At 35.2% G+C, this 18,297-nt stretch overlaps 7 protein-coding genes across 7 annotated transcripts; 2 read left to right on the forward strand and 5 right to left on the reverse strand.

The window, feature by feature from the left end:
- Positions 1–83: 83 nt before the first annotated feature.
- Positions 84–1,505, reverse strand: C5L36_0C10900 (uncharacterized protein; the record flags this gene model as incomplete). Its single annotated transcript, XM_029466802.1, has 1 exon — positions 84–1,505. The coding sequence occupies one exon, from the start codon at positions 1,503–1,505 to the stop codon at positions 84–86; it is 1,422 nt and encodes a 473-aa protein (XP_029322662.1).
- Positions 1,506–1,974: 469 nt separating this feature from the next.
- C5L36_0C10910 (uncharacterized protein) lies at positions 1,975–4,410 on the reverse strand (the record flags this gene model as incomplete). Its single annotated transcript, XM_029466803.1, has 1 exon — positions 1,975–4,410. The coding sequence occupies one exon, from the start codon at positions 4,408–4,410 to the stop codon at positions 1,975–1,977; it is 2,436 nt and encodes an 811-aa protein (XP_029322663.1).
- A 237-nt stretch (positions 4,411–4,647) lies between these two features.
- On the reverse strand, positions 4,648–5,328 carry C5L36_0C10920 (uncharacterized protein; the record flags this gene model as incomplete). Its single annotated transcript, XM_029466804.1, has 1 exon — positions 4,648–5,328. One exon carries the CDS (start codon positions 5,326–5,328, stop codon positions 4,648–4,650), a length of 681 nt encoding a protein of 226 aa, XP_029322664.1.
- A 421-nt stretch (positions 5,329–5,749) lies between these two features.
- Positions 5,750–7,414, reverse strand: C5L36_0C10930 (uncharacterized protein; the record flags this gene model as incomplete). The annotated part of the gene is made up of 1 exon (XM_029466805.1): positions 5,750–7,414. The coding sequence occupies one exon, from the start codon at positions 7,412–7,414 to the stop codon at positions 5,750–5,752; it is 1,665 nt and encodes a 554-aa protein (XP_029322665.1).
- Positions 7,415–8,010: 596 nt separating this feature from the next.
- On the reverse strand, positions 8,011–9,726 carry C5L36_0C10940 (uncharacterized protein; the record flags this gene model as incomplete). The annotated part of the gene is made up of 1 exon (XM_029466806.1): positions 8,011–9,726. One exon carries the CDS (start codon positions 9,724–9,726, stop codon positions 8,011–8,013), a length of 1,716 nt encoding a protein of 571 aa, XP_029322666.1.
- A 1,340-nt stretch (positions 9,727–11,066) lies between these two features.
- On the forward strand, positions 11,067–17,387 carry C5L36_0C10950 (uncharacterized protein; the record flags this gene model as incomplete). The annotated part of the gene is made up of 1 exon (XM_029466807.1): positions 11,067–17,387. One exon carries the CDS (start codon positions 11,067–11,069, stop codon positions 17,385–17,387), a length of 6,321 nt encoding a protein of 2,106 aa, XP_029322667.1.
- Positions 17,388–17,931: 544 nt separating this feature from the next.
- Positions 17,932–18,174, forward strand: C5L36_0C10960 (uncharacterized protein; the record flags this gene model as incomplete). Its single annotated transcript, XM_029466808.1, has 1 exon — positions 17,932–18,174. A coding segment is annotated over one exon (243 nt), but the record flags the coding sequence as incomplete, so codon positions are not given.
- Between the last annotated feature and the right edge of the window lie 123 nt (positions 18,175–18,297).

An 18,297-nucleotide genomic window follows, 5' to 3' on the forward strand; every position in this document is an offset into this window, starting at 1 on the left:
ATTAATTATAAACCTAAATAATTTCAACTTTTAAATATAAATCCTTGTAAAAAAAACTTACTTTGGTATGGTTGTAAATTCTTTCAAATCTTTCTCTTCTTCGTGGATGGCTCCTTGAATAGGCTCTGCAAATTCTCATAGAGCCCTTGAGGGCTCAAATTATCACCATACCTGAATTTACTCTCATATCTTTCCCTCTCTTCCTTGTACTTTGGATCCCTCAATAATGAGCTAAAATGACTTTGAAATTTGCTTTCAGGTATGAGCTCCTTAGTAATTGGACAAAGCAGCAGTTTCTCATTGTGGGCTGGATGGACATTTGTACTATCTCCCCCGCCATATCTTCTTTTTAACAACCTCGATTCTCCGGCAGCCTTTAATTTCACTCCCCTGGGCACTTTTCTTTGAGGTTTCATCGTTGAAGTTTCACTCTCTGCTCTTGGTGATGGAGTAGCAGTTACAGTTTTCTCATCTGAAACTGTCTCAATATCTGTGTTTTCATCATCTTCAGTTTCATTGTCTCCTGTGTTTTCATAACGTGGTAGCTCTCCATCATCATCTTCACCCTCTATAATTTCACGTCCTTCATTCACCAAATTGTCCTCTTCGCCATCAGAGTCTTGATTTATATCATGTAGTTGATCAAAGATACTAACTTCTTTTTCCACTAATGATCTGTACTCTAAATCGGCTTTGTTTAAAGGGCGGCTCAACTGGGAAATTTCGTCAATTTGGGTAAAATGAACAGTTTCGACAACCTCAAAGTCTAACCAATCGATACTTTCAAATGCCATCTTCTCCTTTTCTTCTTGTTTTTTTAACCTTTTACTAAGGGATGCCTCCTTCTGATAATATTCAGCGGCGTTAAAACATGTATTAAGGAATTTTTCTCGATTGAAATCTTCACTGTATTTTGAGATAATCGCCTCCTTGTTAGTATAAATTAATCTGTAAATATTCATATATTTTACAAATATATGATGCATGGAATGAGATGAGTTGAGAAACAAAAACTGAGACTTTAATTGGCTATTATTTAATACATGTTTCCTAAAATCGTTAAAAATTTTATCACCATTGACAACTGCAAACTGTGCCACTAGCTTTATTACCTTTAAATCGATATCTGAAATCCCGTCTTCTTTATAGATCAGATCATCATTTTCTTGTTCAACAAATTGATAAGATGAAGGCTCACCGAGAGGAAGTTTCTCTTCGATTTGTTCAGTTGTATCTTCACAGGCTGTCTCTTTAGTCTTTTTTTTGCTTAATATTTCTGGTATTTTACCTGTAGTACGAAGTGATTCCAGTGCAAACTGATAGTATCCATGGTACGGGTCTTCGACGTTTAAAAAAACAAACTTCGGATTATTATTTTCCTTAGCTCTGATTTTATTCTCAAATGCAATACCATTTTTGTTTACATATACAGCCGTCTTCCCAATTAGAGTTCTGACCTCAGCAGGGGGGACTATAATATTGAGTGATTGGGTTTTTGCCTCCATGGTATTGGTCTAGTTTCCACTCTAATGTAGACGTTTTGTCTTGTATTTATCAGCTAGTATATTAAAAAAAATATCCAGTACACGAAGTTCAATGCGACTAAAAAAAACATGAATTTTGATGTCACACTTTTCCATATTGATTGATTATAAAATCTTGTTCTCACTAAATCTGCTAGTTCCATTCAAATGAAAAGGACCAACGACGCAGATAATTGTCAGTTCCATAAATTCTTCGATGATGAAGATCTGCAGTATATCATTCGTGAAAGAAACATGAGAATACAAAAAATCAGAAAAGAGTATGATCAGCTAGTGAAAGAAATTGAAACATATTATCAGGATCAGTCTCATCTGTTATGTGATGATTTAATTAACCATACGAGGAAACAAATAGAATTGGTGATTCAAATTACAAACTCAAAAATCAATGCATACAAAAAAATCGCTCAGAACAAGTCAGGTTTCACATTCAAACAGAAAAAGGGTAGTACATTAAATATTGGGTTCTCATATTGTCGACAATAGCAGCTTCAATCTTTGCACAATACTCTGGATCGGAAAATATCGAATCTAACTTAACAAACTTATTGTCTATTGTGGGAACGTGTGGTAGTTCGTTAATATTTATCAATGAACGAATAAATGTATAATCTGAAAATGCTAGAAGCAAAGAATCTCGGTTAACGGCTCCAGTTAACCCTTCCATCGACTCTTTTAAAGCGTCAATCAACTGATACAATATGGCTTTCCGTGCCCTCTCAAAGGAGGGTAACGAAAAATATTTGGAGTATCTTAAGCCGTTGAAGTTGGTAACATCGAAACAAAGTTGAAGTAACAATGACGAAGCCTCTGTCGATGGTACAGTGGGGAATTTTTTATTATCAAATACGTCCCACAACAACATTTCAGGACAATTTGTTTCTTCGTTTTGGAACCTTTCAATAAATACTGTTTCAAACCGAGTTTTGTAACTTGTTTTGTAAATTGATTGAACTATGGTTTCAAAGCAATCCTCCAAAAGTGGCTCGATAAGGCATCCCAACTGAGGCTCTTCACCTAATGTGAAACCTACAGCCTTACTAAGTGTGTTGTAAATTTCCTTCAATTGGAGTTTTTGCTCTAGTTGTACTAAAACATGCACAATATAGAATATATTTTCGTTATTGACAGTACTAGAACCATTTTTGATGAGCTTCGAAAGTTCATCATAAAACCTATTGATACATTGGCTAAGAATAGAGGCGCTTTCTTTAATTGAGTCACTTAATTGTATCTTTACTTTAGATGAAATTTTTCCCCAGTATTCATCATCATCAGTATCATCTATCGAAAGAACAGGCTTCAAAATTTCAATACTCAGAGTATTCAGTAACTCAATGGAGCTTAAGATTGATTTTGTGTCCAATATAAAAACATCGAGCAGCTGAAGAGCTTCATCTGGCCCATTCCGGTGTCCCGATAAATCTATCAAAGAACTAACGGCAAAATCTATACTAAACTCATACAGTATGTTTTCTTTGGACTCTTTCATAATATTATTTATCAAACTACTGTCTCTGAAGGTTGAAACAACTCTGTCTTTGATTTTGTCAAACCCACTTAGTTGAATCCTGAGTTGTCTAATATAGAGATTGCCCCATTCATTGATAACTTGATCCACGATGTTACTGCTTCCAACCAATAAATCAGTCAGAGAAGTGAAATATTTGAATGAAATTAGTACATTCTGCAGTAAAAGAACTAAATCATTTAAATTTTCGCAAGATTTATGGAATTTAGAGGTTAAATTATTGAATATAAATGAGGCAACTTTATTTTTCCACTGCATGATGCTGTTTTCGTATGTATCTCTACTAAGTGTACCTATCTCGTAGTCAAAATCGTAAAGTAGAGTACTCACTTTTTTATTCGGCTCACTATCTTGAATGGGTCTAAGCCATTTGACCCATTTTCTAAAAGAGGTCTGGCAAATCCAATCTGAATTACTAGTTGTGGTTTGCAATTTAGCTATTAAAACAGGAATTCTTGATTTGAAAGCATCGACATACTCCAAAGTCATATATACATATTTCAAAATCTCTTTCAATGGGAGGGCAGTACCTGCAATGTCAGTTAAAAATTCTAATCTAGCATTTAATATCCAATCAATTGACTCCTGTAAACTCACTCTATTGGATATCATATAGGAAATAGACAAATTTACGAAAAAGTCTGAGTCGGACTCATGATTGATCCTTGTCAAGTGATTCTTTATTAGGTTGGTAAATTCTTGAAGTAACTGTTTGTATTTAATAATAGCAAACGAATCCCTATGTATCGACATTTCGGTTTTGAAAAAATAGTGGATCAAGTAAATTTGTTTGGCAACAGTCACAAGTTCGTCCGACATTTTTTTTGGTATGGTTTGACTAAAGTCGTTATCATAATCTTTTAATTTGGTACTTAGGTCTGAACAATCTCTCGTTGAAGACTCATGCTTAGATACCTCCGTAGCTATTTTATGTTTCAAGATCATTAAAGTGTAATTTAAATCATGAACGATGTTGCCCAATACTTTTGGTCTATTTAAACTCTGTGTTTTCCTGATATTTTCTTGGCTGATTGATTGATTGAAGGTTGATAAATTAGATAGCTTTTTAGAATTGTAATCAGAGTCCGCAAAGGCTAAATCCATCAGCAGGTCATTTGTAGAGCGTGTAACACCGTTCATTTGAATAATATCATCTGCAACATGTAACAAATCTCTATACTTATTTCCAACAAGTAATTTCAAACGTTGTTTCTTCGACGTAATATCGTCTGACAAGTTAGAAATGATCTGTCTCACATCCTCAATTGAATAAGTTTCAAACAGATCATCTGCAGTTTTACCTTCCACAACTTCTGTGGTCACTTGAGTTGCCATTGGTTCTCAGATTATTTAATATTTTGCTTTAGGAATTAAGGGTACGAAGGAGAAACATCCTTTCTGCCTCAAAATTTAAGGAATTTAAAACCTCGACATGATTTCTCAACAGAAAACTGTTTAAAGAATATTTTGATTGTTGTGAAAGATTTGAAATATATATATATATATATATACCTATATTATATTCCAAAAGAAACAAACAGTATGATTTATATACTATACATAAAATGGAAACTATTCTACAGATTCTAGAGATTTATAATATGCACGTTGACTAGCATTCAACATTTTGACTAGAGATGGTTCAATATTTCGAGCATGGATGAGATTACATTGGTCGCCACGTTCACACCGGCGACCATTTGCATAATCTTTGCATATAGCATCATCGATAAATTTGACAGGGGATAAGTCGCAGAAAATAGGTTTCCCATTGTACCATCGGTCGTTACATTCAGCAAAACACTTAGCAGCGCTTCTTTCACTCTTAAACTTGACTAAAACATTACCTCCCAAATGTAAATTATAGTTACCACATATCACTATAGCAGACACTTCTCCGAATTTTATTGATAATTCTACAAACAAATCTTGGTACAATCTGTTGGCCTCTTGCCTCAATTTTTCCTCGTCAATCTCCGGGTTAAGTGTCACAAATTCACCATTTTTTCGGTTCTCTTCATCTCTTGATTTGTTGTAGTAAGTTCTCACAGGGTTATTGTATATTTTCCAAAACATAACTGTCTTTGACCTCAATGGTCTATTGTGTAGTTTTGCACATTTACTACCATGTCTACAAGCCCCAACGTTATCCCAGAACTTGCACGAAGCGGCAGCATATTTATCAACCCTTCCAAACGGTCTATTGTATCGTCCTTCTGATGCAGCTGGTGTTTTAGGTAGAGAAGTACTCATTTCTCACTGTTGCTTGAAGCTTCATTCAAGTTTAAAACACAACTAGTTGGAGTATGATGGAAATGTTAAACATACAGACTGATCCATGTTGAACAGCGAAATTTTTTTTTCTTTTGCCTTTGAGCTAAATTATAAGCTTATATAATAAACAAACGTTCTTTTATTTTTGTATGTTAAATACCTAACATAAACCCGTGAGAAAAATCGAATATAAAAGATGCATACCAGATGGGGGAAGAAGAGAAGCCGTAAAGAAGAAAGGGGCAATTAATACTTCTGTGTTTTATTTTTATACCTTTAAAAAAATGTAACCGTTGTAGTGTAAACCTTGAATAAAAACCGAAGATCCGTGATATATTTTTGTGTGTCGTAAACCTTTTCTATTTTGATTGACTGTCAAAGTAACTTAGCAATTTGATCATTACACAGTAGATTCGGTATGACCAGAAGAGCCGACTTCTATATCACCCTTTGCAGGTCTTTTTGAATAGTCAATTTCACCATGTAACTCTTCGGCTAGTTGCTCCAATGTTTTCCTCTTCGTTTCTGGAATACATAATGATGTGAAGATACCAAGTAACATGAATAATGCAAAGATTTCCATGACATGATTCAACCAACAACCTTTTGGTAAGCCCTTAGCTGCACAACCGTGATCTTTCAAAGTACCAATACAAGATTGAGCAATAATTGCTCCAATCTTACCACTAGCTGCCGACATACCATGCGCAGTTGATCTATATCTGGTCGGATAACATTCACCTGGAACAATAAAAGTTGTTGTATTTGGACCAAAGTTTTGGAAAAACTGTGCGACAATGTAAAGACCTAATCTACCACCGGATCCCAGCTTATCATAACCAAAACCAATACCACAGAACAAAGCAGTTAGAATAATAAACCCACCAATTTGAATTGGCTTTCTACCAATTGTATCAACAGTTGCAACAGTAAACCAATAACCTGGAATTGTACCTGCACAAACAAGAATCAAGTTACCAACAGCTTGATTCTTTAGTGACATATAGATATTGTCAGAGTTTGCAAAACCAATACTTTCTAAAATAGAAGCGGTATTTAAACCTAAACCATAATATGCCACATCCAACATAAACCACGAACCAGCAGTACCAATCAAAATCTTACCATGTTTCCACTGTTTGAAATGGTTATAGAAATCGGACCAAGACGCAACGGCTGGAGCCTCTTGTTCATCTTCATTCTTTTCGACCTGTCTAGTTTCAGGGTTCTTTAAATCAACTTCTTGGAGCGATCCAGAATCTCCATCTTCCGCCTCCATATTGTTTAATTGATATCTAGGCGACTCAGGTATAGTCAATCTGAAATATAATGCAGCCATACCTGGAACAGCACCAAAACCAATAACAATTCTCCAAATTTGATCACAAGCTCTCATACAGGTGTGATCACAGTTTTCAACTCCGTTGATATTTAGTTCGTTCTTATACGCCGCTACACAAACCGCCGTAACGACACCTGCAAGAAATTGACCCCAACCTTGATTAGCAAACACGGCACCCATAATTGCACCTCTCCATTTGGTGATTGCGAACTCAGACGTAATAATTGAGGAAAGAGGGTAATCTGCACCAATACCAATACCCATCAATATCCTATAAACAGTTAACAACGCAGGGAAAGAGATAGCTGGAGAATGACCTGTAGTACATTGTAGAATTGTTGCACCAATCATAATCATCAACTCAATACCATAAATTGAACCTCTACCCAATAAATCTGCCAAGTAACCAAATCCCAGCTGACCGATAACTGTACCCACAGAAGTTGAGACCTTGATCAAAGTCTCGGTAGATGAAGGCATATTTCCATTCCAATATACATAGGCCATATAGGATACACCCAAATTGACCGAGAAGATATCATAGGCATCGGTTAAGAAACCGACACCACCTACCATGATTGTTCTAACATGGTACCAACCAAAGGATGCATTGTCGATCGCTTCCAAAGCCAGTCTCTTTCTTTCAAGTGGATCTTCAATATGGGCGTAATCATTAACGAAATTGTGAAAGGCAGCATTACCGCCGGATGTCTTCTTTGCCATTCTTGTTGTAGTAGGGCAATGAATGTAGATAAATGTATAGAAGGAGTGTAGAAGCAGAGGAATAAGACAGAAGGAAGTACAGGAATAAAGGGAAGAAATGGAAGCAGGATCGGAACACTCTTAAGTTTAAAGAACAAGGAACATGTTTGCTTCTGGGAATTAAGGGAATTTGTACAAATGCGAAAATGACTGAAAATTTTTATATGACCGGAATCCCGAAATTAAACCTCATAAGGAAGAAAAAACCGTCCACTGCAAGTTGCCGAGCCGCACAATTGTGGATGCAGGCTTTTCTTTTTTTTTCCTCATCCTCTTTCTAATTTCTTTTCTTTTTTTTCCTTTCTTTTCTTGTCTTTTCTTTGCTTTTTTTAGTATAGGTTCTAATAAACGGCCAAGTTCTCTTTGATGGAAATGTAAGGATTGATATTGAAAGTGAACTGAAAAATACTATTAAATTCTAAAAATTCATAGGTAAATATTAATTGTATAAGTGTGGGAAAGTGATTTTTTTTAAAGAAAAAAAAGGAAGCTAAAGTAGTAAAGTATTCTTGTTTGTGATATTAACATGAAGCTTAACAGGACAACAAATCAATTGTTCATGCCATGTTTGCAGTCTTCTCTTCGTCAATTGATGAGTTTGTAACATAGTTGAGGTTCTGTTTTAACTCACAATCACCGTGAACTTCTTCAGAAATTTGTTCCAAAGTTTTCCTCTTGGTTTCTGGAATACAAAGAGTAGTACCCATTCCTAATAACATAAACAATGCAAAGATTTCCATAACGTGATTCAACCAACAGCCACTAGCTAAACCCTTTGCAGCACAACCTCTGTTTTGTAAGGTACCGATACAAGTTTGTGCAATAATAGCACCAATTTTACCACTTGCAGCTGATAAACCATGAGCAGTCGATCTATATCTCGTAGGATAACATTCACCTGGAACGATAAAAGTGGTTGTATTTGGCCCAAAATTTTGGAAAAATTGACAGAGAATGTAAAGCGCCAATAAGCCACCTTCTGATAATTTATGGTAAGCAAACCCGATAATACAGAATAATACTGTAAGAATGGTAAACCCCCAAAATTGAACTGGCTTTCTACCAATTGTATCAACAGTTGCCACGGAAAACCAATAACCAGGAATTGAACCAGCACAAACAAGAATCAAGTTACCAGCAGCTTGATTATATAGAGAATGGTAGATATTCTTAGATTTAGCAAAACCAATTGTTTTCAAAATGTTCGCCGAATTCAAACCTAATCCATAGAATGCAACATCTAGCATAAACCAAGAACCAGCTGTACCTAATAAAACCTTACCATATCTCCATTGAGAAAAATGTGCCCAAAAATCTTTAAAGGAAGCCTTTGGAGGAGCATAATTTTCAAGTACGTTCTTATCTTCATGTTCAGCAAGATATTCAATATCACCAACATCGGCATTACCATGTTTACCAGAGACAAACTTGCCTGCATCTGCAGTTGCCTTTTCCAATTCATTAGAGACATCAAAAGTATATCTTGGGGATTCTGGAATAGTCAATCTGAAATAAAGAGCAACTAAACCAGGAACAGCACCAAACCCAATTAAAATTCTCCACATTTGATCATTTGCCTTACGACATGCAAAATCACATAAACTATTTGACTCGACATTAATTTGGGATTTGTAACCTGCAATTGAAATGATTGCAACAATACCGCCCAGTAATTGGCCCCAACCTTGATTAGCAAAAACGGCAGCCATTATTGCACCTCTCCATTTTGTAGTTGCAAATTCAGATGTAATAATCGAAGATAATGGATAATCTCCACCAATACCAATACCCATAACAATTCTGTAAAAGGTCAAAATTGCAGGGAAATTAACACCTGGAGATTCACCAATGGAGCATTGTAAAACCGTGGCTGCAATCATAATGATTAATTCCACACCATAGATTGCCTTACGACCAACTAAATCCGCCAACATACCAAACCCAACTTGACCAATGACCGTACCAACAGAAGTAGAGACTTTTAAAAGAGTTTCAGTAGAAGAAGGAATCTTACCATTAAAGTAGACATTGGCAATCATTGGGATTGCCATATTAATGGCAAAAATATCATAAGAGTCAGTTAAAAACCCAACTCCGGCAACTGCAATTGCCCTTATATGATACCAACTGAATGAAGCATTGTCAATTTTCTCCAAGGCCAATCTCTTTCTTTCGAGTGGGTCCTCAATGTCTGCGAAATCGTTGATAAAGTTATGAAACGCAGCATTACCACCAGCTGTTTTATACTGTGTTGTTTGGTGTTCGATTGACATTGTAAGTCTTGTTTGAAGTAAAGTGGTGATGTCTGTTAAAAAAAAATACAAAAGGTGAAAAAACAAAAATAAAAGGAAATTCACACCGACTGTAAGTGATTCAATTACAGGTGGATAATTACAGTTCTTATAGGGGAAAGGGAACCCACACAAATTGATACCAGACAAAATACAATAAACGTCCAATACAATAAACGTCCAATACAATAAACTATCACGCAATTGGATGTGCCATTGTCTAAACTAATCGGAGAGTATGACACGGTGATAAACGTGGTAGCAATATCAATTTATTAGTTATTCCAACTTTAATCGTTCTCTGATTTTCTTCTCCTCCCTTCTCCCTTAGAGCCCCATTCTGCCGCGTGCGGCTATTTCTTGTTCCCTCTTAAGCCCTGTTCTCATACATTTGCTTCGCAATAAAAGAGAATGTGCGGCTCGCCCCTGAGATGCCTCCCAAGTAAATTAACCCAATTCCGCACGTGGTCCACGTGGGGGGGGGGAGGGGGGTTCTATAATTTTAACTAGTTGGCAAATTAGTTCGCGGCTCAGCTGTCGATTAGGAGGGACACGTGGGCTTTAGAGAGACCCTGTCTTGCCCTCCTTAACTGCATATCTATATATTGGAGAAGGTTCACCCTTTCTCATATCTATTACAAGGGGATCAATGGATACTTCATTTGGATTGGCAAAGCCAAATAAAATGTCATGAGTTTGATTTATGTAGATCAGAATAGCAAAATTTGCCCTTCTTGTGTGAGTGTCTGAAAAAGCGTAGTATGAGTAGAATATATGCTAAAACGTGTTCACTAATAAAATACCTGTCTATTTTAACGTTTAAATGATTGACTAATTTATTTAGAGAATTAAACTTTGCTGCGCATCGCACATCAATATATATAAACTCCGAGGCTAAAATGAGGGAAAAAAACGTTTATTCCTTTTCCATAGCAGCGAAAAAGGAAATTGCAATTAAAAGTGGTAAAAGGAGAGAAGAGGAAAGGAAAGGAGAGAAACAAAGAGCCAAAAGGATAAAAAAGAGCTCCAAGCCGCCTCCGGTTCTATGTGGAGGAAATCGAGTGGGCGGGAACATGGGAAAAGCGAAAAGGAGGTTGTTGTAATTGCTGTCTCGGTCTTCACTTTATTTTTATTTTTTATTTGCGAGATCAACGACGCGTCGCCGGACTTTGATTTTTTTTTTTTCCCATTTTGAATGTTTTTAGTAGTTTTGCGCCACTATGGAAGACGATTCATTGAAGGTATATAGGGACATTTCTTCATCATATAATACATTAACAAAAGAATAACCCCTAATATCGTCTACTAGGCCACAAATTTCAATGGTAGACTCCATTGATGATTATAAAAACACCCGAGTGGCCAAGAATTTGGTTAATCAGCTGGTCAGAATCCCAACGATAAAATATTTCGAACATTTATTAGAACCTTTACTCTTCAGATCTTTATATTGCGCATTATCTGTTGATGGTAAATACTATGATTACTTCCTACCTTTGGGCATGTTCTCTCTTCCTACAGGATACGATTTAGTTAATGATCACCGTCATGCGAAAAATTTCTTTCTAGACCAAGAAAATATCAAGATTAATTCCCACTTAGGCCATATCTGTGCTGCTTCAATACCTATAGGTAAACCCGTCTACAACTGTTTCGACTGCGGTGTCGATCCCACTTGCTGTCTATGTGAAGACTGTTTTAATAAGGAAGAGCATTCAGACCATAATGTCAGCGTGCATAGGTCAAGTGGTGATGCCATTTGCGATTGTGGTGATGTATCCTCTTGGAAAGTGGATTTGAGGTGTAAAGCTAATGCCAAAGAGGAAATCTTAAGGAAATCTTTACCGAGCGATTTGCCGGCAGATTTTAAATATAATATTAAAATTATAGTGAGAGTCTTATTTGATTTCATATTAGATGTTCATTCGATAAATTACTCGGCTCTGCCTAATGTTCACGATTCGATATTGGATACTGTATCGAAATTAGAAATTTTACCCAAATTTGACGATGCCTATAACCATTTCAAAAAGCCCTACCTTGACAGTTCCAGCTCTCTATCGGCAGATGATATTGTTACTGGAGATTTATTAGAGTATTATTATCTTATTGTTTGGAATGATGAATTTCATAACTTTGATGAAGCAATCAGTTTCTTGTCTTCTGCTTATGTTCAAACTTCTGATACAGAATCTGATGACCATCCTTTCTACCAAATGTCTTATGATGGAAAACCTGATTTCGAAATCGACGGTGATCGCGTCGCCAATATGGCCAAAACGATAGACGCAATGGGGTTTATAGCTTATGCTAGATCGAAAGATTTGAACACAATAAAATCGAAAACTAATAAGTTTGATCAGGTCAATAGAATAGTCTTTGGGGAAACACCGAAAGACCAGTTGAGGTACTCTATCTTGAATGGTAGGCAATATGCAAATTTGGTTTTATCAACTTCAGCTATCAACTGGTTTGACGTGATTTTAAAGAACAAAAACATAATATTGACGGATTTCATCAAGCAGGAAATTTCGAGTGTTTTGTTTGAAAGGGCCAATTTGCATCTTACCCAAGTTCCTTACTTGGGTCTATGGGCTACCAACTTTACAACTAATCACAAATTGGAAATTCCACTGTATGAAGAAACCATTGATAGGAAAAGTATACCACTAGAAAAGTTAGGTGTTAAAATTACTAGTGTTAAAGATAGGGATATTGACGGTAAACGCCATGAAGACAACGATAGTAGTAATAGCAGCGTTAGTAGTAGCGAAAGCTTCGATAGCAAGGCAGATTCAATAGATAGCTACCATCCAGTGAATTATTACGACAAAGGCACAAGATTACAATACTTGATATTTTTTGAAATGAGGTTCCCAAAACGTATGCGGAAACTTTTAAAGAAAACTATTATTCCCACTATTACCAATTCTGTTGAGTCAAGGTATACTTTTGCTGAACAAGTTACTACTTTGTTACCCACTTTTGAATTTAACACTGCATTTTATGATAGAGAATGGCAGTTGAGTCTTTTGGAAACTTTCAGATTGCAGGTCTATCATGATCCAAATTTAGGTACACAACTATTGGAGAATGGTCTATTAGAAAACGTGATCGATAGTTTGATCCGTATTTTCTCATGTGTTTCAATCAAAAACAATAAGTTCTACGCGGGTAATAAAACAACAGACTGGAAGTATTATAGATCTTTTAAAGTTCTAACACAAACATTTGATGGTTTACATACAATCCTAAATTTCATTCACCAAGGTAACGATAGAATTTTCAACAATAATTGGATTGTTAAGCTTTTGCGTATATTTACAGCATTTGACAATATTTTCACAATTGTCAGAGAGACTGATCAACATATTGAGTTTTTTAATCAAAGGGAATGTTCCATCACGCATTCTCAAAGCTATACCCTGTATAGAATTGCTGAACATTTAGGTAACATTGTTTCAGGCATAGCTGGTAAAAATGAAAATGTTGAAAGATCCATTATTTTACTATCTTCATATCTGAAGAATCAGCCGGTAAAGTTGGAAAACGGCATTGTAAAGTATGATATCACAAAAGATGGAGCTACTGTAATTCATCCAATCGGCTCATTATTGGCAGACTTGTCCAAATCTTACAAGGCATTTGAATCGGAATTGTTGAATTACTCGGTTGGCACAATTACGTATAATGAGGGCAAATATGATTATGAGATTGATTTCAATCAAACAACGCCTTTTTTGATTGTAGCTGATACTATGGTAAGATCATGGACTTTTCAATCTCAAATTAGTTCCAATTTTTGGGTGAGAAATGGTGGATATATAGAGTACGCAAAATCATATTTTGAGCATTACTTTCCGGAAAATATCTTATTTATCATGCAACAGGCAATTTTGTTGGATCAATTACCATTGGATGATGTCATTGATAGATTCATGTTAAGTGGTTGCATTCATGGTAGTCTTGATTTTACTCAAACTATTTATGAGGAAAAGATTTCGATCATTTTAGACGAATTTGCTCAATTAATGTACTACATTCTGACATTCAGAGTATTTTACGATTCACAGATGGACCATGAAGGAATTTCCCGTTATTTTGAGGAATACAAGTTATCGTACGTACTGGCGTCGTCTCCCAAGAAATTCTCAGAAATCGAACAGTTTGCCAGAGATGATTATTTTGACGAAACAATGGAGAAGATCACCAACTATGTTCCTCCAGCTTCACTTAATGACTATGGTAGATATGAATTAAAGTCTGAATATTTACATAGATTCGATCCGTATCTATTTTCTCCAGAGAAAACGGGTGAATCTGAAATTGAGGAGTCGATTTTGAAAAACATATCGAACGTGAAGAATAAAAAAGTTGATGATGTTGTGCTTATCCCATATCTCTATCCCCTAAGAGAAGAAGATTTGAAAAATTTTAAAAAAATAGGTGACTACATGAGAAGTAAAGAATTTGCAAAAATTCTATATAAAATCCTAAGGTTTGCTGTATCTTCTGATTATGATACTCATCTGAATATGGTTTTACAACTAATACATGCTATAGTAATGGATTCTGAGCTTTATTATGGGGATTCTAAAAGTCTTCAGAATTTCATTGAAATCCCAATTTGTAATATGCTACTTTCAGCTGCTGAAAAGTCAGATGTTCCCAAATATATTACCAAAAAGGCATCAACGATCTTAGAAATTATGTTATTGAAGAATGATGATGTATTAACTTCACTTGTGGATTGCTTTGGTGAAGCACACATTGAAGAATATAAAAAATCAAAACAAGGTAAGAACTTAGAAACTAAGATGGAGAGGAAAAGAAGGTTAGCTTTGAAACGTCAGAAGAAGATTTTACAAAAGATGCAAAAACAGCAAACAAATTTTATGAGCAATAACGAATCTTATTTTCAAGACGAATGCAAAACTGCAAAATCAGGGAACCATGAAAATGTGACTGATAACGAGAACTTATTTCAACAAGAGATAAGAACTTGTGTTCTCTGTAAAAATCCTGAGAATGATGAAGACCTTTTTGGTTTGCCTGGCTTTCTTTCCACGAGCTCTATTTTCTGGACCATACCTACAATATCAAACGATACAAGTGGTTTTATGATATCCGAATTTGAAAATAAAAACAAAGGTGACCTAGGTGATGGAAGTAATAAAAAGAGTAATAATAATAACAACATGAATGGAAACCAAAAAGAATCATGCTGTACGAGGGAGAAGATTGTTGCCACTGGGTGCCCCCATGGAATGCACCTCAATTGTTTTAAAACCATGCTATCAAAGAAAGGTATGAGTAGTAAGGATTACTTATGTCCTCTTTGCAAAGGTAAATCAAATATCTTTATTCCAGCACATAAGTCCAAGGAATTTGAAATTGATCCAGATTTGAATCATAAACTTAACTTCACATACAATGATATTTTTAGCGCTAACGGTAAAAAGAATATTGCTTATTTTTCTCAACAATTCTTTGGCCAATTTGCTTCAAGTTTGGAAACTCCAAATGCAACTACACTGAAATTAATCGATTCTTTCAAAACTGTAAGATCAACTCACAATGAACTTCTAGATAGATATTCAATTCGGCCCGAGCACTGGAAAGTAACAACAGATATAAGTAAGTTTAATTTTATTTCAGAATTCAATACATTATCCATAATTGGTTCTACTTTAGAAATGTATGAAATATCAAGTAGGAAAGAAGATCAAATTTCATTACCGGAAATCGCTCTATCTACGTTAAGATCACTTTTACAACAAATTATATTCACCCATCACATTAACCCAGGAACAACAGACTTAGGTAGAGAATATTATGAATTTTTGCTCAACAATCCTAATGTAGGTTTTGTTGAACAAACTTTGCTACTGTATTTTAAGACTGATATTGATCTCTTAAGTTGCATGAAGATTTCAATTGTTAAGAGAATGATTTTAACAGCTATCTCGCTTTTCCAAAGATATGAAATCGATCCTAGAAACGTTATTTTTGAATCTATTTTGGATGCTAATATTAGTCAAGATTTTGTTACTACAAAATTATGCGAAGAATTAATAGAGATTGTTATTCAAGAGGAACTAATAGATCCTAATTCTCTTGGAAATTCTCCATTAATTTCAAGAGTTTTGTACAAAGTCATGGTTACCAATTTTGGAATTTTCCATAGGCAAATCAAATACATCTCAATATTTATGAATTTAATTACGAAAGATGAAATAGAAATTGGATCTTTCAATCAGTTTGTTCAAGAAATGTTTAAGGATGCAAGCAAAGAGAATAAAATGCTTCGCATTGTTATTAAAGGATTAAGAAATACCCGTGCAATGACTTCTCAGTTCGCGTCAAATAAGATGCACAAGAGAGGATGTAAGGTTAACATGATTGAATATCCAAAACCAGTTCATTTTATCCACTTGCCCGAAAAATTAAAAGACTTGGCGCTTGAAGCTTCTCAAAAGAAAACCAAGGTTTTAATTGAAGAAGAGGAAGAAAATTATGATTATTGGGAAGAACCTAAATATAAGCATATCAAAACTCCGCATATATGCTTACATTGCGGTAAATGGTTGACTACTGTATCTAAGCACAATAGGGAATGTCAACTAAGTGGTTACTCGACCATGATTTTTTCACCTGAGAAAAACCATATAACACTGCATTTTAGTGAATATGTTACTGATAATGTATTTCATGTTGAATCACCATACTTGAATAAGCATGGAGAACCCTCTAAAGGTATTGTAGGATTCGGTGATGCCGGAACTTTGGACCTTGCAAGATATAAGCACATACAAAACATGTGGTATGGCCAGTTTATGATTATTGAAGTTTTGAGAAACGATACAAAATCCCTAGTTGATGGTGTTTTTGCGTTCTCTATTCCAGGTATATCAGAAGACGACAGCTTTAGGAGAGAAAGATTTTCATTTGCTAGTTACCTAGGTTTGAATATTCGTGGAAATAGTGATAATGAAGAATTATCCGATGAAGAAAGTGACCTGAATTCTGACTTGGAAGAAGGTAATCAAAGAGGTCCTACAGATATCCAAGAACTTATCAATAGAATACGTGAAGGTCGTGATCATATGGGTGGTGAAGAAAGAGACAATATTGCTGGATTTTTAAACGCATTTGTTCATGGAACCTTGATGGGTCGAACTATTAATAATACAGCCGGTAACGCTAATATAGGAACAGAAGGCGATTTTTTTATTAGGGAAGATGGTGCCCCGCTAGAACTTGTTTTTGATGGTGATGTTGATGAACATGATGACGATGATGAAAACGATGATGACTATCAATTTGAAGGAAACATTGATAGCGAGAACTCTAACGACCATGACATTGATGAAAATAGATCAGATTCCATTCAAGATGTCAGAAGCACTGATGATGGGCATGTTGAATTAGCCGGATATGACGAAGATGCATTACGGTATCCTAATGGTGCTGTAACTCATCATCTCAACCCTCTAAGAGATTTTTTCAACGGACAGGGAAATGATGATGATGAAAGAGATGACGATGACGAAGATTACATTCATGAAGACGAAGATGCCAGTGATGACGAAATGGATTCTAATGATGAATACCATTCATTCGATGAAATGGACATTGATTAGTTCTGTAGTATCTTTTTTTTTTTTTTCTTATGTATACTACTGTGTTACACTTTTTATATTTTGACAATTAACGCTCTTCATTCATATATTCATAATTTCTATGTTTTGATTTATTGAAAACTAAAAATTGGATCATTAGCTCATCGAACAGAAATAGATTCAAAGCAAAATAATTTTACAATTGGAGTAGTGCTGATATTTTTGAATTTTTAGAGGATATACTTAAAACATTGTGTAAACATTTTATTGGTCTTGATTGCTTCTAACTTATAATTTATAGGCTAGATGATACTCTATGAACATGAAAAAATGAAAGGAATAGTGCAGTGACCATGGATGACTCCTTAACAACCTTTATTATTCATTTCGTGTCAGTTCCTATTCACCCCGCATACCAAAACACAACGTTTAGTTTTGTCGCATGTGTAGCGTTTTTTGTAGCCAATCAGAGGGCGGGAAATGTATACAAAACTCGCTGGCGAGAATATGAGAGGTTCATATTTAACATTGAGAAGAACATGCTTAACAAGTTCTCTGAAGATAAGACCTATTACGGGTAAACATAGACTATATAACCACAATGTACTCTACCATTTTTAACACAATTTTTAAGAGAAACTCAACTTACGTTGCTTCCATTTTTGCAGGTGCTTTCTTGTTCCAAGTTGGCCTTGATGAAGCTGTCACCAGATGGTACGAAGCAAGAAACAAGGGTAAGCTTTGGGCTGACTTAAAGCCAAAGGTCCTAGCTGGTTTTGAGTCTGCAGAAGATGAAGATGATGAATAAATCAATTAATCACTTGAATAATCTTCTATCTTAAACACCTAACAAGCAACGCCTCTAAAATCGACTAACTTTTTTAAAATATCGAAACAATCCAATAAGATGTCAATAGTTAGATTTCATGAA

Source organism: Pichia kudriavzevii, chromosome 3 (assembly GCF_003054445.1).
Source record: "Pichia kudriavzevii chromosome 3, complete sequence".
Classification (NCBI taxonomy): Eukaryota; Fungi; Ascomycota; class Pichiomycetes; order Pichiales; family Pichiaceae; genus Pichia; species Pichia kudriavzevii.